This window comes from Engraulis encrasicolus, chromosome 20 (genome assembly GCF_034702125.1).
Source record: "Engraulis encrasicolus isolate BLACKSEA-1 chromosome 20, IST_EnEncr_1.0, whole genome shotgun sequence".
Classification (NCBI taxonomy): Eukaryota; Metazoa; Chordata; class Actinopteri; order Clupeiformes; family Engraulidae; genus Engraulis; species Engraulis encrasicolus.
In genome coordinates, this window is record NC_085876.1 from 26,841,375 (window position 1) to 26,866,018 (window position 24,644).

General features: G+C 47.5%; 1 protein-coding gene across 2 annotated transcripts in view; it reads left to right on the forward strand.

Annotated features, from left to right (window-relative positions):
- Positions 1-24,373, forward strand: part of LOC134436464 (solute carrier family 45 member 4) — an 82,857-nt gene extending 58,484 nt beyond the window's left edge. For both annotated transcript variants that reach the window (XM_063185688.1, XM_063185689.1), the window contains exons 4-11: positions 8,841-9,029; positions 14,085-14,264; positions 16,453-16,796; positions 17,462-17,635; positions 18,107-18,955; positions 20,450-20,549; positions 21,491-21,702; positions 23,741-24,373. In XM_063185688.1, coding sequence (XP_063041758.1) covers positions 8,841-9,029; positions 14,085-14,264; positions 16,453-16,796; positions 17,462-17,635; positions 18,107-18,955; positions 20,450-20,549; positions 21,491-21,702; positions 23,741-24,169 — 2,477 coding nt within the window. In that variant the 3' untranslated portion in view covers positions 24,170-24,373. The remainder of the gene's footprint in view (positions 1-8,840; positions 9,030-14,084; positions 14,265-16,452; positions 16,797-17,461; positions 17,636-18,106; positions 18,956-20,449; positions 20,550-21,490; positions 21,703-23,740) is intronic.
- The last annotated feature ends 271 nt before the right edge of the window (positions 24,374-24,644 follow it).

The window sequence follows — 24,644 nt, forward strand, 5'->3', positions numbered from 1 at the left end:
CTCTCTCTCTCACGCTGTGTATTTTTTTTGTCTCCCCCTCGCTTTCCCTCTCTCCATATTGCTTTTGGCTCGCTCCAGTTCTCACCCTTGTTTCCTCTCACTTGTCCAAAACATTTTTTTTCCTTCTTCTTCTCATTCACTAGGTTGTGTTGTGTGGCCTCTGTTGTGAGTTCCACGCTGCCCTTTGGCTCACGGTCAGGTTCTCACAAGTCGCCTTAGTGTGTTTCGCCGCCGCCGGCGTAGTACATGGGAACAAATGGCATTGTTTTTATCTGGCAGAGGACGTAGAGTAGAGTAGTGGTGTGTAGAGGGATGGAGGTGGGGGTGTGTGTGTGGGGGGATGTAACGCTTGTAGAATAGAATAGTGGTGTGGTATGGTGTGGAGTGGAGGGAGGTGGTGGTGGTGGTGGTGGTGTGAGGCTTGTAGAATAGAGTAGTGGTGTGGTGTGGTGATGGGGGTGGGGGGGGTGTTGTGGGATTGCAATGAGTCAGGCAAACATGGCTGACTCACTCTGTCTACAAGCAGTGTTGCAGTTCCTGTGTTGACTGGTGAATAGTGGGATTCTGGGTGGTGAGGGGATGTGTGGTTGTACTCTTGGCGATTGCCTCCGTGAGCTTGTGTGACCGGAGCACTTGTCCAGGTTCGCGTGTGTCATGCTTTTGTAAGCTGATTCATGCAACGATTGCGAATGATTTTGGAGTCGAGCTGTTTTTAGTCATTGAGCTTGAGTTACCGGTACAGTCAAACAACGCAACAGGATACACCATAGATGTTACTTTATTTGCTTATTTTAGGGTCCTCTGCCCGTTATAATATTGCCACTCTGTTGTCTCTACAGGACAAAAACACTCTACAATGTTGCACTGTGCTCTTTTAGACCACAAACAGAAATCGTGTCAGATTATTTACAGTGTATGCTTATGCTATTTAATTGCAACAGGTCAGGCATAACACTTTTTGTATAGAAAACAAAACCTGGTATTGCTTGGTAAAATCAGTTTTCAGATTATTAGTGAAATGCTGCATTGTGAGGCTGTGGGCTATTGGCCCTGAACATCTGCAGTGTTATAGTTGTGTTGTAATTAGGGGGGGGGGGGGGGGGGGGGGGGGGGGGGGTCCTTCAAGATGACATTGACACGGGCCCGGCCAGAGCTGTCAGCGATCTTGGTCTCGGCCTCCTCCACAGCGGAACAAGGCACAATAGAGACAAGACCAACAGGACAGTAACCAACAGCAGTCAATAAAACTAATTAACTGTCTAATCCAAATTCCACATTCCCCATTAGTGGCTAACCAACGTGGATACGGAAGAATTCTGGACTTCTCTATGATGGGGAAAAGCCTACATCCTACCAAAGAGTGCAGGACTATAAATCGCTACACCGTGAGGGTACTTCGTGATGTCACGTCATTTGCACGGCTCTTTGCATAAGTGCTTGGCCATAAATGCTCCTCTGTCCTCCGCATGTAAATTGTTGACTGGGCTCAGATGAGGGTTTGCACAGGGTTTGTTTGTGCAGGTTGTTTGCAAATGACTTTGCAGCCCCAATGCTGTGTGTGTTTCTCTGTGTGTGCGTTTTGTCTCTTTGTGCGTCTCTGTGTGTGTGATTCTGTGTACGTTTCAGTACGTGTTTGTGTCTGTCTGTCTCAGTGTGTGTCTGTGTTTGGAGTATAGATGGAGACAGGCCCGCCGACAGGGGGGGAACAAAGGGGTATGTTGTACCAGGCCCAGGGAGATAGGGGGCCCAGAACTGCGTCTCCATTACATTGTATGTATTGGGTAGGGGGCCTTTTCAGATGACTTTATCCTGGGCCCAGAGAAAGCTGTCAGCGGCCCTGTATGGAGACACCTGGTGTGTGATTGTGTGTGCAGGGAGTCATGGGAGATGTGCGGGAGGAGTGTCTCACACAGATACGGCCTCATTCTGAGCGGACAGATTCCCCAGAATGACGAGTCGGCAAGCAGCATGTCGCTCCCAAGTTCTCAGGCTGCCCCCAGGTCTCAGGCTCACCTGCCCTGGCTATCGGCAGACTGTACACTTGTTTTATGTTGTTGTTTATAACACGGTGTTGTGAGGAGGGGGCAAGACACTGGCAGCCAACCACGTGAGCTACTTTTTTGACCGACAGCGGTTTCCAACAATCAGAGGTTGAGTTGTGCGCAGCCAGGGTCGCGCAGCCAGGGTGGCGCAGCCAGGGGGGAAAAAAAAATGTGAACCCATTTATAGCAAGTCAGATATCGGAACGAGCGCAGAAGGCAGCATGGGAATTCCCAGGCTAGGTCTCTCTCATCCCGATAGGCCTAAGCAAGGCCATAGACCCCGTAGGAGCCAAGACTCCCATAACAACACACAATGTGCCTGAAGCACAAGATGCCATCCCACATTCCCAATAACACCACTGCTGCCCACACTGCTGGGTGATTAGCAGGGGTCCCAGGACTGACTCTCTCTCTCTCTGTCTCTGTCTCTGTCTCCCCCTCTCTCTCTCCCTCTCTCTCTCTCCCTCTCTCTCTCTCTCTCTCTCTCTCTCTCTCTCTCTCTCTCTCTCTCTCTCTCTCTCTCTGTCTGTCTGTCTGTCTGTCTGTCTGTCTGTCTGTCTGTCTATCGATCTCTCTGTCTCTCTGTCTCTCTCTCTCTCTCTCTCTCTCTCTCTCTCTCTCTCTCTCTCTCTCTCTCTCTCTCTCTCTCTCTCTCTGTCTCTCTGTCTCTCTCTCTCTCTCTCGACATGGCTGGCGGTGTCTATAGTGTATATGCTCTCCAGAGTCTGCCCAGTCTGTGCTGTGTGGCTGCCCTGGTCTCAACCTTGCTTTCCTACATGGTAAATATTTCCTGTGGCCACCGCAAGTCACCTCGGCTCTCAGTATTGTTCGCCATTTTTGACCTGGTGGGAAAAGGGGACCTTTGTCATTATTTACTAGAATCTGACGTCCTGTTTGGATGTTTACCGACCAGGTCCGGCTTGGCCTTTGCTGTGGTTCTTTCTTTTTTTTCTTTCGTTCGTTGTTTGTGCTGTTTTTGTGTTTTTATGCGAGAGAAACAAGCAGACTGATATAAATCTTTTGTCGCCGTGATTTTTTTTTCGTTGTTTATGTGTACAGCGGTGGGTTTTGAAATCATTCTGAACAAAAAAAAAATCCTTGCCTACAAGATGGGAGTGGGAGGAAAAAATCCCACGATATTCCCTGGGAATTAACGTTCCATAAATGGTCACCGGTGCCGTGGAAGTTCACAGGAAGTTGCTGTTGAAGTCACAGGAAGTAACCACGTGCGCCATTTTATTTATTTATTTATTATTTGTTGGTGCCGGCAGCCTGGTCCTGGGGTGTGCTTGCGTGCTTCAGCAGCCGAGCTCCTGTTCTCTGCTGTCCTCCTCCATGTGAACACGGCCATCAGGTCTCTCCCTTTGGATTTTGGATCCTGTCTCCTTCCACACCGCTCCTGATAACAGCTCTGCACGTCCCTCACGCACTCACACTTACACAGTTCGGCCCACCGCCGCCACCAACCCCGTTGTTCCGCACGGCTTTATTCTTTTGTTCAGGGTTTGTTTTTAACAAAAAAATGTGTGAATGAATGGAGACGGAGGAGCCAAAAAGAAAAGGCTTACCTAACAGGTTTTATCGCTCCATTTTCATTTTCCTGAATGGTCTAATGTAGCTTAATTGCGACTCAAAGGTCAAACTCAGACAGGTGTGTGGGGTTCTGAGCGTGAAAAAAAACCCAAAATTTTAATACAACAAGCTTTGATTTGGCTGATTGTTGTGATTACTAAAGGCAGGTAAAGCGGTTACTTAGCCAAGTCACCTGTGTTGGAAGGAAAACGTGTTAGGGTTTTTATCTTCTGAACCTAGGATTGACCCCCCTGAACCCAGCTTCAAACGTTCAATGAATTCCTCAAATGTCTCGATTAATCTCAGTGCGACATGCTTGCGTCTAACCGCACAGAGCAGGAAGGCTCACATAAACTTTGACAGCAAGTCTTTCCTTGCTTTCTTACTTTGTTATGATTATGTCATGGAGGACTCAAAAAAGAACTTGGTTCATTTTTCTGGTTATTCAAAGGGACATTCTCTACCCAACTGCATCTGCAACTATTTTTACATTTATTTTTGAAGAACATCAAATGCATGGTTGTCAAGACATTAGTCACACTCTTGGCTTGGACTCAGACTTCAACCACAATCAGCCCACCAATAAACACTTGCTTACACGCAATGTTGCTCCTTTGCTGTGCCCTGCTGTCAAGGTTTTCAGAGGCATTTTTAATCTGCTTGGGGTTAATGTGGCTTTTTTTAGAATGCCTTTTTGGTGGCAGTTGCTCAATGGTGTTGGAACCCCGAGCCGTGTGCATGCTGTGTGTCAAACTCAACTGTGGGGTTGTTGGCAGCTTTTTCAAGGGGCTCTCCTTTTGAGCGGATACCCAAGATCTGTCTTCGCATCAAATTTGTTCTCTGAAGTTTGTCCTTTTCCAACATTTTCAAAAAGAGAAGGAAGGGGGAAAAAAACTTGCAACAAACCACTTTTTAGTACTATTTACTGTACATTCTTTATTTATGGTTCGGACTAGCTATGCGTATTTGCTTTTCACATCAATTTCGACCATGCATTCCATAGCCTTGTCCAAGTCTGCAGGATTATGGAAGAGACGTCAGTACCAGTGGAAAAAGTCTAAAACTGATCATGGAGAGGGCAGTGCGTTGTTTATCCTCACCAACCCCCCTCAGAGTCGACAGCGTTCATCTCCTGGTCATGGAAGGATGCTCTGCCTTCTGAGACAGACGACAGACTAGACGCCATGCCAACTGATGCCATGCCAACCATCTCATAACAGCATGGGCATCCTGCCTGTACAGCAGTGGTTCCCAATCTGGAGATCGGGACCCCTAGGGAGGTGACGGGGGTACTGGAGGGGGGGTTGAGTGAGAAGGGAATGCTTGCATAAAACCCATACACCTGTGCGTACAGTATATGTCTATGATAACAAGGCGGGGAGGAAAAAACATTAGGCCTCTATGCTGAATAAGTCCTATTTTTCAAAAAAAGGATAATCCAGGCAACTCCAAGTGAAAAAAGAGGAAGTGAATTTAAAAAGCCTTTATTATCGTAGGGCTAAAACAGGCTAAACCAACAGCACCCAACTTACTTAAAGGAGATACTGTGACTTTTTGAGCTACCAGCCATTTTGTGTTTTACGAGTCCTATTTTTGCTTTTTTATCAAATTAAATTGAATTCAAATGTAATTAAAATGTAGCAATATTAATTTCAAAGTTTGGGAACCACTGCTGTACAGCCTCAGTCTGCCTGGTCACCGTGCCCATGGCGTCCCCACATCGCATAACAGCTTTGGCAGCCAACGCCGCCCTCTGGCACGGCCCCTCGACCAAGTTGGAAAGTGAGCTGAAAGACAGAAAAGGAAAAGAACATCTTCACTTCTTTTTCCCCCACTGCTTTTTTATATTTTTCCTCACCCTTTTCAGATCCTGTCCTCAACCGGACTTGTTTTTGGTACCTTCCTCAGTTCTTATTCTGATGTGACCTTTTGTGGTGTGGAAAGTGGCATAACAGGTCAACCCTTCAGGGCTGAATATCTTCTGACTCTCACATTCATTCACACATGGAGCCCTGGAAGTTGGAATAGTGAAACGGACAAAACACCTTCAAGCTTCAAAAAAGAACTCCAGTTGCCTACAGCAAAGCTATTTTTTTGAATGAGATGGGGTAGATGAATGAGAATCTTTGAATCTTTGAATGAGACACGATCATTGGCTTTGATCTCTTGACGGCAGGGTCTGAGCAGGTTGGATGAGGATGAGGTGATGGAGGGGTAGAGGGTGAAGATGCGGGAGAGGCGAGGGCTGGGGTGGTGTGGTGTGGTGTGGTTGAGTTAAGAGGCTGAGTGCAAATCCTATTAAAATGACTGCTCTTCCATTCCGTGAGGTCGCCTTCTAGTGAACCTGCTTCCAAGCAGGACTCTCTCTCTCTCCCTCTCTCTCCCTCTCCCTCTCTCTCTCTCTCTCTCTCTCTCTCTCTCTCTCTCTCTCTCTCTCTCTCTCTCTCTCTCTCTCTCTAATCAGGGCCTAAATATAGATCCTGTTTATCCTGTCGCCGCCCGTGGTCACTTCTTCCACTTCTCAGAGCACGCAACATAACATGACGGGACACAAATAAACAAGCAAACAAACAATCACGCATCGACTGACCCGGCCGGCGCTCGAAGGACACACACACACACACACACACACACACACACACACACACACACACACACACACACACACACACACACACACACACACACACAGACCACAAGAAGTCATTGTGTTTTGTCGGGACGCCAACAATCAAAGGCCGAAGCGGCCACGTTTTTACGTTCTTCCCGTGTTTTGCAATTGCGCTACAGAGTAACTTAATCAGGAACACAAAAGAGCTCCCAGGGCTCGTTAGGATGCAGACGGGACGAAGGGACGGTGTGGTGTGACCGAGCATCTAAACTCTCCCCTTCCTAGCCCACTCCACCCCGGAGTGGAGCCTCCTTTGAAAGCAGATCTCATTATGGACCGCTTTTGCACTGTACTGTACCGGGGTGTTGGCACTTCCCAGGAATGTTTGATTAGATGCCCCCCGTCAAGCTGCTAGCAGGCTGCAGTCGGCTACCCTGCCCCTACCCCTACCTCCGCTGCTGCCTGAACTCACACGGCCTTCCAGCCGAGTCCTCTCCCTGCCCTGCTCACACACACACACACACACACACACACACACACACACACACACACACACACACACACACACACACACACACACACACACACACACACACACACACACCGGCTTGCAGACCTTCACCACACACACACACACACACACACACACACACACACACACACACACACACACACACACACACACACACACACACACACACACACACACACACACACACACACACACACACACACACACACACACACCACAAGCGCACACTGCTTTGCCTTGCTTATGCAATTTAAGTCCATGCTCACTTTTGGGGAGTTGCATAAGGGTTGTGTGCGAAAGGGTGAGAAGGACATGCAACGCCACACGGACATATAAAAACAACATCATTCAGTGGTATGGTTACATGAGCTGCACTACAAACATTAAACATTTTCTTGTATTGAAAGCTGAACTTCCACATCGTGGAAGTTTTCTTACCAAAGGTATCAATAGGGTGGAGTGAGGAGAGGTGTCTAGTTGAGCCTTGTTTTTTCCCACATCGATTTATATTTGACCAGTGCCCTTAAAGGTGAAAACATATAATAGCATTGTCTTATTCATTATCTAAAATTAGCCTGGATAGTACGGTCTTTTGACTTTCCCAGCGTTTACCTCTAGTGCCCTCCCTCATGAACACAAAGCACATTCACACGTCCATCACTGTTAATAAACTATGAACTCATCACCATCTTTTGTTCTTCAAACACAAACGTCCTTTTGGCGTCAAAAAAAGGCCTTACCAACAGCTGTTTCCCATGTGGGGCATATAGGTCTGTCAAAAGGTGCCTTCACTGATATGTTCACTCTCTTTTCCCCATCTCTTTTTCTCGTCTCTTCTTTCTCGCCAATCATTCTTCCCTTCTTTTTTCTTCGCATTGAAACGAAGCCAGTTTCACCTTCCTCACCCCTCTGCAAACCCACACCTACAGAAGACCAAGCACAAACCAAAACAATGCAAAAGTGTATATAGTATATAGTATATCATTATGAATCAGGCCAAGGGGGAAGATGGGGATGGAGTACTGCCAGCATGTTGGGGTGTATTACTACTAGTACACACCACTGTTGTGTGTTGGCCAATGTTCAGGCTATTTACAGTCTCCTGTTCCTGTGCGCGTGAGTGGAATATTTTGAATGAAACGCCTTGTATGGTACGCTTAAAAGAGGAAGCCAAACCCATTCAGGGGGGAAAGAAGGGAAAAATGGACATGGCATGGTTTCATACTCTTACCCTGCGTTTAATAATCCTCATATGACATCATTAGAGGAAGAGGATTAAGAGACATTGCTTAATAACAATCTGTCAAAGCTCTCAGTTAAGTCATAGTTTATTTTTATCCTATGGTCGCCATGGTTTGGGAGGGCTGTGAACATTACTGGTAATGGTGTTTTTGATTGTTGGAAGTTCAGATATGATAACCTAATATCTATGTCTATCCAACTCTTTGAATCCCTTTTGTTCATACTCAAGAGGGATTCGAGGGTTGCTTAATAACAATCTGTCAAACCCTCGAGTCAAGTCATAGTTTATCTTTTTTTCTATTGTTGCTTTGCTTTTTAACTGTTAATAATACAGTTTATAGATGATCGTTATTCGACAGTTGAATTTTCAGATCTGCAATAATTGATTTAATAATCTATTAAATGCATCTCTGCCTCTTTCTCTCTCTTCCTCCCTCCCTCTCTCTCTGTACTTCTACGTCATGGTCAGGCCCTGCAGCCCCCCAATTTCAAGTTCAAGTTCATACTTCCATGTATTTGGCACATACTCTACTGGGATATACAAGTATGCTTAGTAGTGAAATGTTTACGAGACTGACTCTCTCTCTCTCTCTCTCTCTAAAATAGCACTAGAACACAGAATTGTCTATATGGTGACTTTTGAGGGCCCCATGTTTATATTCGCATAAGGCCCCAACGTGATTAGATCCACCCCTGCCTGCCTCCTTCTATTCAGACTGTATACTCATTTCTGTTCTCTTTATCTCTCTCTCTCTCTCTCTCTCTCTCTCTCTCTCTCTCTCTCTCTCTCTCTCTCTCTCTCTCTCTTTCTCTTTCTCTTTCTCTTTCTCTCCACCTGCAGGTCTTCCAGAGCAGTACTACAGCTTGACATGGTTCTTGAGTCCCGTCCTGGGCCTGATCTTCACTCCTCTGATTGGCTCGGCCAGTGACCGCTGCACGCTGCGATGGGGCCGCCGTCGCCCCTTCATCCTGGCGCTGTGTGTGGGCGTGCTGCTGGGCGTGGCTCTCTTCCTCAACGGCTCCCTGATAGGTAAATTATCTCTCTGAGAGGCGGGGTCACCCAGCCTGTCAACCAACAAGCATTTAATCGGTCTTCTGGAAAGTGTCGTAACCTATGTGGTGGGTTAAAAGCATAGAATCCAACGAAGTTGTAATGTAGTTTGAAATGCACCCCAATTTATTTACGTGCCAACTGGAGCAGTGAAGATATTGATCGTCTTTCAAAAAGGGTCACATTAAATCAGAATGTCAACACTGTGTGAACAAAGACGGATTCATCTCAAAATCCTTATCGCACTATAGGTAAAAGGAGAGATAATGCATCTTATCTCTTATATGAGAACGGCAAGTTTCTAACCCAAGTCATGCAGGCTTTGTATTCTCCCTGCACTCAGGCATATTTGCTGTAGCCATCCTGACAGGCATGGAAGCATCCTGGCAGCAAATACATAGCAAACCCACAGACTGGCTGTGTAAGACTCATCAGAGCACTGCTTTTGGAGTGTGCCAGGCTAGCTTGCATTCATGTTCTTGGCACGCGCCCACATGCAGATCATTTGACTCTGCGACTGTCAGCTGGTGCGATTTCTATTTGCAACCGGAATTCACAGTTTCGGTTGGACACCGTGCCCGTCTGAGAATGTCAGAACTGCACACATTTGCACACTCGCTCACATTTGCGCAGGCCGAGCGTGACTGGCTCAAACATGGCCTTATAAATAAAATGTCTTGCGTTAAACTGAAACTTAGCTGATGCGAAATGGGGTAATTGTAGGGTTTCGTCAATTTTTCGTGAAGTAGAACTGCGCATATTGCTGTCATAATTTTGATTTGCCTTTGGTAAAACAAGGAATAAAATGGATTTTCCTTCAATTTATACCAGTCATGCGGTACAATCTCCTTATAATGTCATGACAGTTTATTTCAGTAAGGACGGTATGGAGGCCTTTGCTTCTTTGTCTAAAATTGGCTGAAATAGTAGCCTTGTTGCTGAGACGCTGCCAGCGTATAGTGTAGCCCCAGACTTAAAAATAAACCCAGCTGAAAACAATATGGACGTCACTGCCCATTACGCATCATTGAAAACCGATACCCGTGACCAAGTTCCAGTCAGCTATGCGCATTTCCACATTAAAGCCACCACTGGCTCAGCAAAATCGATAGTGAGCAGCGGTGGAGGGTGTGTGTGTGTTTGTGTGCATGTGTGTGTGTGTGTGTGTGTGTTTGCGTGTGTGTGAGAGAGTGCTCATGTGTCTGTTTGACCACTTGGGGTAAGCCCTTATGTCAATCTCTCCTGAAGATTAAAGGGAGAAGGAGAAAGGGTTTTTTTTTTTGCTCTCTACTAGCGGCCGAGTGTCCAAACTCAAGTGTTGCTGGAAGACGGGCGAGGCGGATCAATGGCTTTTATCATATTAGGAGTCCCTCTCAGTCACTGCACCAATTACTGACCAGCTAAAGTGGAAGTGTCCAAATGCGTTTACTGAAAGCAGTTTGTGCTGCCATTTAACTCCAGCACTGACCACAGCACACAGCACCGCACTGCACTGCACTCACAGCCACCATTACATTACTATTTAGCAGACGCCTTTGTTCAAAGCGACTTACAAGGAGCAATTTAAACAAGAACAGGGTAAGACAGTGTACAGTTGCAACACTGATAGCATTGTCCTTCAAAGAGTAAAGAAGAGGACAATGCATTAAAAAAGAAGAGGACAATGCATTAAAAAAGAAGAGGACAATGCATTAAAAAAGAAGAGGACAATGCATTAAATGTACCACTACAACATCCTTCGGTACTACCTACTACTGCTCTGGGGTGCAATTCCCAAATGCGCAGTTGCTAACTACGTTAGCTACTTTGTTGGTTGCAATGCAATTTTCCATTGGCAACTACCCAAGTTGCTAGCTGCTAACAACGATGCTTTTGATAAATGCACCCCTGAATAGTCAAATACTACTGAAGCAACTTTAGGGTGTGGATGTGCGTGTGCGTGTGTATGTGTGTGTGCGTGTGTGTGTGTGCGCGTGTGTCAACAGGTGCTGCATCAGAAAATATTTCAAACAAATTGTGAGTTTGTCTCTGCACAGTCTCCACACCATTTCTGCTCCCAGTTTTATAGAACACATTTAGACCAATAAGGTCTTCGTCGTTGACACCTGACAAAAGTGTCAATGTATTGTTGGTTGAAAGTTCACACTTCGATCAATACAACAGAATAAGTGAACAACCAAATGTACTGACCTTCCCTCAGCCGTCCTGCACTCTGGGAATTGTGCGAACAGCACTTAAAGGAAAGAAACACCTGTGATCGTTTGGCTTGGAAGCCATGGGGGCAGGCAAGTTGGGGTCAGCACTCTAACACACACACACACACACACACACACACACACACACACACACACACACACACACACACACACACACATACACACACACACACACACATACACACGCCGCGATAGTTTTGAGTTCAGAGAGAGCAGGAGCGATAGAGGAGTGGGAAAGGGAGAAGAGAGAGGGAAAGAGAGACGGGAAGAGGGATAAGGTATCGTGGGATAGCAGGATGGCTAGACTGCTCGTAGTAAGCATAGTATACGACACGTGTCCTTTTTTTAGACTTACGATTGTGTGTGTGTGACTGTGGGACTGCCTCTGTCTGTGTGTGTGACTGCGTCTGGTCAGTGTGTGTTAGTGTGTGTGTGTGTGTGTGTCTGCATTTGTGTGAACCCTGTCATTCTCCGTGACATGGGAAAGGACTAGGAACCAGTTCACAGGGAAACGTTTCCTGTTGTGCCCCCTTCTCTACCTTTCATTGGCTATCTGAAACTGTTTCCTGTCTCCAGCACTAGCTTGCTGTGCGGAACGGAACAGAGCGGAGCGGAGCGGTGGGCCTATTGTCAGGAAGAAAGGCTTTCTGCTTTGCTTACAGCGTACAGCTTACTACTCGCAATCTCAGACACCCACTCGAGGAGCGGGGGTGGCATGAGATGAGATACTACGTTGTGCTCTGTTCTCTCACACCTTCTCCTCTCTGGTTCCCTCGCTTTCTTTATTTCATTCGTTCTCTTTTTCATCTCTTTCTCTATCTCTCTCTCTGTCTGTTTGTCTCTCTTCTCTTTCAACCTCTTTCTCTGTCATTGGTTCTGTCTCAGTCTTTTTGTCTCCATCAGTCTCTCTCTCTCTCTCTCTCTCTCTCTCTCTCTCTCTCTCTCTCTCTCTCTCTCCCTCTCTCTCCATCTTTTCTTGCGTCTCTTTACCTCTATTTTGCACCCCATATCCCCATCCCTCGCCACGCTCATCGTTGATTGGCTAAATGTATTTGCTAAACAGATTTCCCCTGTGTGACTGTTTTAAAGGATAACGTGTGTTTGTGACACGAGAGAGGGGGAAAAGGGGTCGGGGGGGATGGGGAGCAGTCTCTTCTCCGCTGTTGTCAACGTTAGCAAGTTTCTGCAGCTGCTGTAAAGTGTGTGTGTGTGTGTGTGTGTGTGTGTGTGTGTGTGTGTGTGTGTGTGTGTGTGTGTGTGTGCGCACCTCCCTGTGCTCGCTGTGTGAAAGGGAATAAAGGTCACTTGAAGGTCATTTTGGTAGGCTGACGTAACTAACCTCACACACACAGGTCAGGAGCAAGTTCTGCTCTGACACCCTGTTTCGATTTTCAAAAGATTTTCACGGCTCTACAGTATGTATGTCCAATATGCCCTTGTGACCCCTCATCAGCAAGCAAAAGCCAGCGTTTACACACACACACACACACACACACACACACACACACACACACACACACACACACACACACTGAATGGTCAACAGAAAGGTTCTGCAGGGCATCTCAAAGGTCAGAGGTCAAATATAAAATGTCAGATGCATTTTGGGTATTCTACTGTATGTGTAGCCAATCAGTATGGATCAATGCTGTGTCCCTAGCAACATGCGATCAATATCACTTTTCTGTGTGTGTGTGTGTGTGTGTGAGAGTGTGTACGCATGGCGTGACAGTGTGTGCACTTGAATCTAGGGCAGATTGTTGATCTGGATCAATGCATTAACATACAGCTTGCAATTGGTGTGTGTGTGTGTGTGTGTGTGTGTGTGTGTGTGTGTGTGTGTGTGTGTGTGTGTGTGTGTGTGTGTGTGTGTGTGTGTGTGTGTGTGTGTGTGTGTGTGTGTGTGTGTGTGTCTGTTCTCTAACATGGTTAGGCTGACCAGTGTATGTCCTCCCCATTCGTCCCCATTCACTCCCACCCAACGCACCCCACCCCCACCTCCCACTTTTAATTGCTGCTTAGATGGGCTAACACTGTGCGCCACTCCCTTTCTGTGTCATCCGGATTCCTGACATGGATGGCCCGGCCAGTGTCTCCATCCATCCCTCTCCATTGTTCCCAACCAGTTCCGACAGTTACGAAGTCTTTCCTCCTGTGTCTTCTTCCGGATGCTCTAGTTAGCACGTCTGGCCATCGGCGATGTGGCCAACGAACGTTGAACAGCCGATCAGTGTGTGTCGCCCACCCCCATCCTAATGTGTCCCATCCAATGACGTCCTGCCACCACTCTCTCACCCCAGGCTTAACTGCCGCTCCACTGGGCTAACACTGTTACGCCAACACAGATCCCCCTCTGCCATCCTTCTGGATGCTACATGTCTGCCTATTAGTGATGGCCTACGCCCACACCATTCTCCTACCCCCCTGTACCTCCACCCTAGCACCTCTGGGGTGGTGGTGGCGGCTCAGGTGGTGGAGGAGCAGTTCGGCGTTCGGCAACAAGAAGGTTGCTGGTTCGATCCATGATCTGCCTGACCCAATTGATGTGTCCTTGAGCAAAATACTTAACCCCAAGTCGCTCCTGGTGGCAGGGTGGTACCCTGCGTGGCAGCCACTGCCACCGGTGTGTGTGAATGTGTGAATGTGGAATGTGAGTGTGAATGGGTGGCATGCAATGTAAAGCACTTTGAGTGCTCGAAGGAGTGGAAAGGTGCTCTGTATCAATGCAGTCCATTTACCATGTACCATTCACCCACACACCAAACCATAATTATTGACCAGATGTGTTAACACTTATGCATTACGTGTTCCCCTGTAGGTCTGGCCATTGGCGACGTGCCAAATGACCAGCCCATCGGGATCGTTCTGACGGTGCTGGGGGTGGTGGTGCTGGACTTCTGTGCGGACGCCACGGAGGGCCCCATACGAGCGTACCTGCTGGACGTAGCCGACACTGAGGAACAGGACATGGCACTTAACATCCACGCTTTCTCTGCAGGTAAGACTCGTGTACAGTACACAGTACACACACAGACACAGACACAGACACAGACACACACACACACACACACACACACACACACACACACACACACACACACACACACACACACACACACACACACACACACACACACACACACACACACACACACACACACACACACACACACACACACACACACACAAACAAACACACAGAGCTCCTACAAAATGTCCCTTAATGACTTATTTGTAGCCTGGCCAAATGTCATTCTGACCACAGAAAAAGTCCAGGGGCCTCATTTATCAAGCGTTCTTAGGCACAGATCTGTGCGTAAAGCGTGCGTGCGATCATTCCTGAGCAAAGTGTGGGATTTATTAACATGTACTTGAACGTAGAAATGTGCCTAAATCTACGCACACCTCAGACCATGCGTGCGAGTGGAAGAAACACGAAATTGCAAATAATATTGACCGTGCAAGGAACAGTTTGCTTTGAATGACAATGGAGTATGACAGTGTCCTATTTTACAATGTTTTCGTCCATGTGTGTCTCCTTCTTTTACTTATTTTGAAACACTGTCCTCCTCCTGTCGAACGCACCTTCACTTCTGCCGCGGAAATGTTTCTATCTCCGCACTTCCCGCCAGCGCTTCGACTGGCGCGTGTGTCCGCGTGTGTTCATGTGTGTCCAAACAGGGTTGCGCCTTCGAATTAACATGGCACTTGACTATATTTTAATATCATATATGGTTATTTGGAGGCGTTCCGGGATGCAAATTACCCCGAATGCGCGCGTGCACAGTGATTTGGAAGGTGTGGGATTTATCATGCAGACGTGTGCGTAGGAGCAGCCAACGCACGTTTGATAAATCCGGATTTTTCTGTACTTGCGAACATTCTAAATTTCACTCGTAAGAGACAATTTAGAAGACATTCTACGAACTGATGATAAATGAGGCCCCAGGACTGGACTGCAATGCCGGCAGCCCAGGTCATTTGCAAATCCTTCCCCATCTCTTTCTCCCAACTCCTTTCCTGTCCTAAAAAATGATAAATAAAGGCTTAAACGCCCTCCACCCACCCAAAATCCACTTCACTTTCAGTTGCTCTCCAGTCAGAGTAGGTGAAAATGACACAGTTGGATTTCCGCAACAATGCCATATTTCTGTCTGGCTCTGGCTAAAACTCATTGGCACTACTTCATGTTGTTAAAATATATTTCTTTTTTATTTTATTTTAATATTTTTGTCCCTTTGTTCTTTTTTATTTCATACATACGTAGACAGCAGTGTCCCATAACCTGCGGCTGTTCCTTCCAAACATGAGCAGATTTCTCTCCTCTCAGATGAGTGAGTGTTTGGGGGCGGTACCAGATGTTCTGACCCGGAGGCGTGTTCTGATGTTGCGGAAGCATAGTGGCACTGATCCGTGGCAAATATTAAATGCCCCATTCACCAGGGCCATGTGCGGGCATGTCACATAATTACCATCTTAAGCACGTTCCACTGGCTTTTTAGGAAGTGTTTTCCCCCTGTACTTTGTTTTCTACAGTACATTTAATGTCATGGATTTTTATGCCATGTTAGACGTGTCAAATGCCTGTCAGAAGGATGGCTCTAGGCTACTTCCTGGGCATACAGTACATTATCAGTGCATTAGCATTATCTGAATTTATCTCATCCTAGAAGCAACCAGCCCCACACGCCCACAGACGGTCTTAAAAAGCTTTGAGAAACGTTGGGCTATGACACCCCAATCTGTCCCCTCCCTCCAATAGGATGTGGTGGGCTTATATATAGGGGTGTAAATAGTAATCAAAATCTATTGATGCATCAATATATCGGCCGGCGATTTAATCACATCATATCGTTAAGTATCGAAAATAATCGAATCCCTGCTTTAAGAAATCAATACGGTATCGTATCGTCATGGAGGCTGTGATTTACACCCCTACTTACATACTGGTTTCCAGTGGTGTAGTCTACGTAGAACGCAGGTATACGGAGTATGCCCACTTTTATATTTCAGGGATTTCAGTATACCCACTTAAAATTGATTGATCCATTGTTTTGAATAGCACAAACATATACAGTATACCCAATTAAAAAAATGCTCAGATATACATTATACCCACCATAAAAAGGTAGACTACACCACTGCTGGTTTCCACTAACTCTGTCTGTCCTCTTCCTCCACAACAGGCCTGGGTGGTGCGGTGGGCTACGCGCTGGGAGGCCTGGACTGGACCCACACCTTCCTGGGCCAGGCCTTCAAGTCCCAGGAGCAGATCCTCTTTATGTTTGCCGCCATCCTCTTCACCGTGTCGGTGGCGCTGCACCTGTGCAGCATAGAGGAGCTGCAGTACAGCCCACAGCAGGACCGGCTGGAGGATGACGAGGAGGAGGAGGAGGAAGAGGCCGACACCATGTCCACCACCGCTAAGCTGGCCAACGGCAGCCTGGGCCGCCCCCACCCACACCTCCAGCTCCTGGATGACCAAGATGATGATGAGTATGCGGACGAACGCTGCGATCTCTACTACGAGGTACTTGTACTTTTTTATTACTACTACTACTTTTTTTTAGTGTTTTTTGGGGGTGCTTTTTGGTCTTTATAATTACAGGACAGTATGAGAGTAGACAGGAAACGATTGGGAGAGAGAGATGGGGCAGGGCCGGGAAACTGAGTCGAACCGGGGTCCCCATTGGCAATGTAAGCCCCAAATGTGGGGGTTTTAGCACGCTGCGCCACAGCGCCCCCCTAACTACTACTTTTATTACTAAGTTATTTCTTTTATTCTAGAAGTTGAGCGCTCCCACTGCTACACTTGTAATGTTTGGTTTTAAAAGCAACATGTTGTTTGTTGTAACTGTGAATTGTCTTGGATGACATATTCTTTTCTGGGGACCATCAACCTGTCTAGGGACTAAAGATGGACATTAGCCATATGGTTGCAATCTTGTCTATTATGCGTTTATAAGATTATTCATGTCTGGGGGCGCTGTGGCGCAGCACACTAAGCCCCCCACATTCGGGCTTACATTGCCCACGGGGGCCCCGGTTCGAGTCCGGCCAGGGTCATATCCCGGCCCTGCCCCGTCTCTCTCTCCCAATCATTTCCTGTCTACTCTCACACTGACCTGTAATAATAAAGCCCCAAAAACACTTTACAAAGATTATTCATGTCTACAAAACTTGTCAACTTTGCAGGACGAGCAGCGTGACGATGATGACGATGACGATCGTTGCCGGGAGATGGACTTCCTGGACGTGGAGATGGTGCGGAGTAAGAGCGACTCGGTGCTAGCCATGGCCGACGCCACGCTGGACCATCTGGAGCCCGACGCCTCCTTCCTACGCCTGATCGAACCCTCCATCTTCCAGGTGTGTGTGTGTGTGTACGTGTGTACGTGTACTTGTGTGTGTGTGTGTGTGTGTGTGTGTGTGTGTGTGTGTGTGTGTGTGTGTGTGTGTGTGTGTGTGTGTGTGTGTGTGTGTGTGTTGTGTGTTGTGTGTGTGTGTGTGTGTGTGTGTGTGTGTGTGTGTGTGTGTGTGTGTGTACACGAGTGTGTGAGATTAATTCTAGTTCCAATCTAACAATTATCATTGACTCTTATGGGACCAGCTACAGTACTGTATGCTAGCTTGGAGGTAGAATTTGTGTGGCCAGTCTCAGGCTGTTAGGCTGAAAGAATTGGAGAAAGCAAAACTTGTTAAAAAACATTTCCAGAAATGGTTCGGTGTCGCTTTGAGAATTGAGTTTTGATGCCATGAATTGACGTGGTGTGTTGTGAAAAGGGGTATCGCGACATATTGTCATCAGGATTTTTTTTTGCACACCCCTCCATCTTCCAGGACCGGCTGTCATCGTATCACGGCTCGCCTCCACGTCGCAGTAGCAGCGTAGACAGTCGTGACTTCCTCCGAATGTCCAGCAGGGGGAGTGGTGGTGGTGGAGGCGGTGGTGGAGCGAGCACCGCGGGGAGCGGAGGAGGGGGAGGCACGGCGCGATACAGCCGGCTGTCGGCCTTCCTCCAGGAGATGGAGAGAGAGGGAGGCGAGGAGGAGCTTCTCAACAACCAGCTGGACGAGTCGCCCAACAAGTCGGCCAACGGCCGCGCCCACGCCAACGGCTATGCCAACGGGCGCCCACGCAACAGCACCACCACCAGCGCCGGCGGCGGCGGCATGAAGTCGTCCAGCGCCAACGCGTCCATCCGCCGGCGCCGGCACACCTTCTACCGGCAGCCCTCGTGCACGTTCTCTTACTACGGCCGAGTGGGCTCGCACCGCTATCGCTACCGGCGTGCTAACGCCGCGCTACTTATCAAGCCCTCACGCAGCATGAACGACATCTACGAGATGCAGAAGCGGCAGCGCCGGAAGAAGCACACGGGAGGCAATGACGGGGCCGTGCGCGGCGTCAGCGTTAGCGGCACGAACGGGAGCGGCGGCACTGGTGGGGCCGGCGGCAGGCTCCGCGGGCGTCACCAGAGCGGCAATACCAACTCGAGCGGCGACACAGAGAGCGAGGAAGGGGAGGTTGAGACCACCGTGCGGCTGCTGTGGATGTCCATGCTGAAGATGCCGCGGCAGCTGATGAGGCTCTGCATATGCCACCTGCTCACGTGGTTCTCCATCATCGCAGAGGCCGTCTTCTACACCGACTTCATGGGACAGGTCATCTACGCCGGAGACCCCAAGGTATGGAGGGGTAACATGCCAGGCTATACATGGGTTCACCATGTTTATCAACACGGTATTGTGAGGAGGGGCAAGACACTGGCAGCCAGCTAATTTTTTTGACCGACATTAGTTTCCAACAGTCAGAGTTGTGCGCAACTAGTTTCGCGCAGTAAGGGGAGAACAATAATGTAGAACCCATGTATTAGACACAAGCCTCTTCCACACCTACCCGACAGTTGGCTATTGTCGCGTGTTGGGTACTGTTGGGTCTGAGTTGGTTCTGTATGTCTCGGCTCTCGGTGCGTCTGGGGTAGTTGGAGAATGTTGGTGGTCGTGGGTCTCCGTCGGGAGACTTTGAGAATGTTCAGTTGGGTTGAGGAGCACGTCGGCAGTCGGGCTCCATGCCGGGCACTGATTGGTTTGTGCTAACTGTGAGCAGGTGGGAGGGCAGTTGTTAGTGCAGTAGAGAACTCACAGACGTCTTGAGTTTCATTACATTAGGCTACACTGTGTCTGGTTAGACAGCTTCTAACACAATGCCCATCGTGCCCTTTTCCTCTTTACCGAACTACTGTAGGTCGCAGTGAGAGAAATTAAGTCTTACTGTGGAGTAATGAAACCGTGAAAGTCATAGCGTTTTGTGAGCAAGAGACAGAGATAGAATGTCGTCTTGATGGATAAACTATGAATGGGAGGGGGGTACTTTGCCGAAAAAAGCATCGTAGGCTATAGCCTATTTAGAGTCAGTAATGCACCTAGCCTACTATCAAGGCTACTCCTGACAAGCAGAGAATATGAAAACGTGAAAATATGAAAACATTTGGCTATAACAGGGCCAGCAGAACCGCAAGCTCTCAAAAGCAGAAGTGACCGCGAGCTCTCAAACGCCGGGGGGGTGTCCACAGCGGGTGAAGTTGGCTAGGTGTGTTCGGGAACGATTTCTAGCCAACCAGGGCCAACGCAAACCACCAGACAACTGTCTGTGTCGGGAGTCTGTGTCGGTTCCAATTTTTTTGGTGTAAAATCGCCTACACACACACCCAGCCACACACACACACACACACACACACACACACACACACACACACACACACACACACACACACACACACACACACACACACACACACACACACACACACACTGTCTTCTACAGTGACTTCATAGTGTAAGTCATCTACGCCGAAGACCCCAAAGCATGGAGGGTGTACTATACTGTACACACCCACTTCATGCACCCAAAGTGTGAGGAAAGGTAGCAGATTGCAGATGCTAACATGCCATGCAACTCTGATTAAAGCAACTTTACACTGAAATTCTTTGATCAAAGTAAACGATTAAACTTGCTAAAAACATTTGGCCTGCAGACAGTTACTTAAAACCTTGTACCACACCAGCTGATCATGAGTGTGGTGTAACTTGTTCACAAGCACTCACTGTGATTTATGCAACAACAAAAAAAACAACAACAATTGAGTTTTGAGTTGTTTCATTTGTATTTGTCCCTGCCAGGCTCCTGCCAACTCCACCGCGCTGTATAACTACCACAAAGGAGTTCAGATGGGATGCTGGGGTCTCGTCATCTACGCTGCCACTGCTGCGGTCTGCTCAGGTGAGAGTTTCACCGTGACACACACACACACACACACACACACACACACACACACACTCGCGCACACACACACACACACACACTCACTCACACACACACACACACACACACACACACTAAAATACAGATGGATGCTAGATCCTCATAGTCATTAACAATAATCTGAGGAAGCACATATAATGTATATAAATGTATATAAATGCCCGCTATGCCAGATGGCCAGTCCAGCCCTGCACAACAGACATGCCTGAACACACCATGGACACATAATTGCACACACGCACCCATACCCCCCGCCCCCTCTCTCACACACACACACGCAGACATACAGGCACACATGTGCAGACACACACACACACACGCACACGCACAAACACATGCACAAACGCACACACACTAGAGCACATTTATGCTATGGCACATTCTTATCGTCATTAACACTAACCTGAGGAGGCACATTCAGTACATGTTCTACTCTAGCAGAGTATGATCGCAGCAGGCATATACAAACGTAAGACACCCTGACATATTGCATAAGCCAAGTCAAACACACACATGAACTTGACATCTCATGTAATTAACACAACAAACTCATATATACGCTTAACATACTCATAAACACAAACACAAACTCATCAACAAATTGTATGGTAAAGCATGTTTGTGACCTTTGATCACCTATCAGTTTTATACAAACTCCACATTTCTAATCTGAATAATAAAATGCCTCTACCCTTGTCGTTCCTTGCATGTATGCAACTTTGCTCTAAAATTATTTCATTTCCCTTGTATGTCTTGTGCATATGAAGAAATTGACAATAAAAGCTGACTTGACTTGACTTGAAATCAAAAACTGCACAAATAAAGTGTTAGTATTACCAATGATATTAATATTTCTCGCTCTTTATTCTTTGTCTTTTTTTGTGATGTGACGATAACAGCTTGTCTCCAGAAGTACCTGGACAACTTTGAGCTGAGCATCAAGGTGATCTACAGCCTGGGCACGCTGGGCTTCGCGGTGGGCACGGCCGTCATGGCCGTCTTCCCCAACGTCTACGTGGCCATGACCATGATCAGCAGCATGGGCGTCATCTCCATGAGCATCTCCTACTGCCCCTACGCCCTGCTGGGACAGTACCACGAGAACAAAGAGGTAAGACCAGTTACAGTAGATTACACTATTCTATTGCCCCTACGCCCTGCTGGCACAGTACCACGAGAACAAAGAGGTAAGAAGACCCAAGGCACACTTACAGTAGATTACACTATTCTATTGCCCCTACGCCCTGCTGGGACAGTACCACAAGAACAAAGAGGTAAGACACCCACACTATTGCCCCTACGCCCTGCTGGGACAGTACCACGAGAACAAAGAGGTGAGACCAGTTACAGAAGATTACACTATTCTACTGCCCCTACAGTACCACGAGAACAAAGAGGTAAGACCCTCAAGTCATTATAGATCACAGTAGATTACACCATCCTACTGCCCCAGTGCAATAGGATGGTCTATCCAATAGGGTGCCCTGCTCGGACAGTACCACGAACACAAAGAGTTGACAATGAGAAGTACTTCATACTATTAGATTAGACTATGCAATCCAAGAGCATCTCCTACTGCAGAGCTATTCAAATGGCGGCCCTGGGGCCAGATGCGGCCCTTGGATGGCAAGGTTCTGCCCCCCCCACAAGGTCGGAACTAAATGAAAACAAATATGTGTGCTATATGTGGCCGTGCATAATTTGCGATCACTGATCAAGGTTGGGCATATATCTCCTATGCATTTACATGAGAGTGAAATCTTATCTAAAACAGTCTCATAAATAGACCATCCTAACGTTACTTAGAAATAGAGAAGTGAATATCTGGTCTGTCTGGAAAGCTATCTGCTTGTTTCGCACCCTAACCTCGGACCGTGCTGCTCGCAGTTATACAGCTTCTATGTTCGGCCCCTTTACTGGAAGGAATTTGAAAAACTGGCCCTCGGTGACTTTTAATTGAATACCCATGTCCTACTGGTCAGACGGTAGCGTGAAAACAAAGACCTAAGAACCAAGTCATTATATACAGTATATTAGATTAGGTAGATATTAAAGTCCAACATGGGGTGATCTCCATGAGCCATTCTATTGCCCCTGTGCCCTGCTGGGCCAGTACCATAAGAACAAAGAGGTAAGTAAGTCGATTACAGTAGATTACTCAATTCTGTTGCCCACATGCCCTGCTCGGACAGTACCACAAACACAAAGGCAGTGAGAGTGTGACAGTGACAGTGAGAAGTACTATTAGATTAGGCTACGCCAGTGTTTCTCAAACTTTTCGTACCATTCCCCCCTTCAGACGAAGGGTGTCTGTCTGCGCCCCCCTCGAGCAAAATGGTTACGAAAGTACAAATACCGTAAATAGGCCTTCGTAAAGTTTATTAGAGCCTAATATACACGTACCGGTATATGGCCTATGATGTTCTCTAAATATTAGTGAACAAATTAATGAATATATTGTGATTGTAAAGTGAATGTGTTGAATCAATGGCAAAACAGAAAGGTATTAAAAAAGAAAAAACTTCTGACTTCATGCTTCATGAAACACTGGGCTACGCAATCCATGAGTATCTCCTGCTACTGGTCAGACGGTAGCATGAAAAGAAAGACCTAAGAACCAAGTCATCATATATTAGATTAGATAAATATTAAATCACAGCATAGGGGTGATATCCATGAGGATCTCACGCTGCCCCTACGTCCTCAGTATCACTGACCTGTACCACGAAAACAAGAGGTGAGAATCAATGAAGACATGGTGAGATTAGATTGAATTATTTGATGTTTTTTCCGTCATCTCCATGAGCCTACCCCCTACTCAGACATTAGCAAAGAGGCGAGAAGTCATACTGAAGGCCAAATAAGAATCATATAAGAATAAGGTTTGAAGGTTAGGAAGGCCAAAAAGCTTGTGTTTTTTAGTGCATCAATGTCACAGAAGACTAGGTTGTTTTAGGATCTGATTTCATAGGAAGAAAAAAATCCACATTTTTGTGTTACTATTTTGTATGGGATATTGATGTGTCTTTTATGCATATGGTGGTCTTCTATTCATCTAACCTCCTCTCTCTCTCTCTCTCTCTCTCTCTCTCTCTCTCTCTCTCTCTCTCTCTCTCTCTCTCTCTCTCTCTCTCTCTCTCTCTCTGCAGTACATCCACCACAGCCCCGGCAACTCCAAGCGCGGCTTCGGCATCGACTGCGCCATCCTGTCGTGCCAGGTGTACATCTCCCAGATCCTGGTGGCGTCGGCGCTGGGCGCGGTGGTGGAGGCGGTGGGCAGCGTGCGCGTCATCCCCATCGTGGCCTCCGGGGGATCCTTCCTGGGCTTCCTCACCGCCTTCTTCCTGGTCATCTACCCGCAGGACGGAGACAACCACCACCACGGGCACCACGGCCACAAGGGCGGCGGTAGCGAGCAGACCAAAGCGCTGACGTCCTCCTCCGCCAACTCGACTCTGAAAGGTCACCACCGTGGCGAGGAGGACGAGGAGGAGGTGATGGAGAAACCCAGCGTGCTCAAGCTGACGCGGAAAGGCACCAAGGTGGAGTGCAAAGTGGAGTGTGAGTCTACGCTGTAGAAACGGCAGCCTGACCTGGGCAGTCTAGTACATGTGGCTGAGACGAAAACACCAGACCTACCAACTGCTGGAGGAAAAAAAACAAAGCAAGCGTGAAGTTACTGTATGTGAACGAATGCAGACGAAGCAGCTCCTCAACACTCTGCAAAATGATTGTGATGAACAGCACCTTTGTTAGCATGGACACACACACAGCCTACACACAGACACTCCATCACCTCAGAATCGTCATAGTCAGTGAGGTTGAAACATTCCGATCGGTGTGCTCAACCACCTCCACCACCCCCACCACCCTGTGTCAGTTTCTTGAATGCATCCAAGAAAGAACGACGGAGTCAGTGAAGCTAGGAGGTTATGGATGGAGGCGAGGACAGAACTCTGAGACAAGAGACCTTTGAAACGTTTGCTGTTTTGTTTTTCTTTCTCGGAGACATCTTTTGTCTTCTGTCTTTGTTTTATGTCTCATATGTGTATG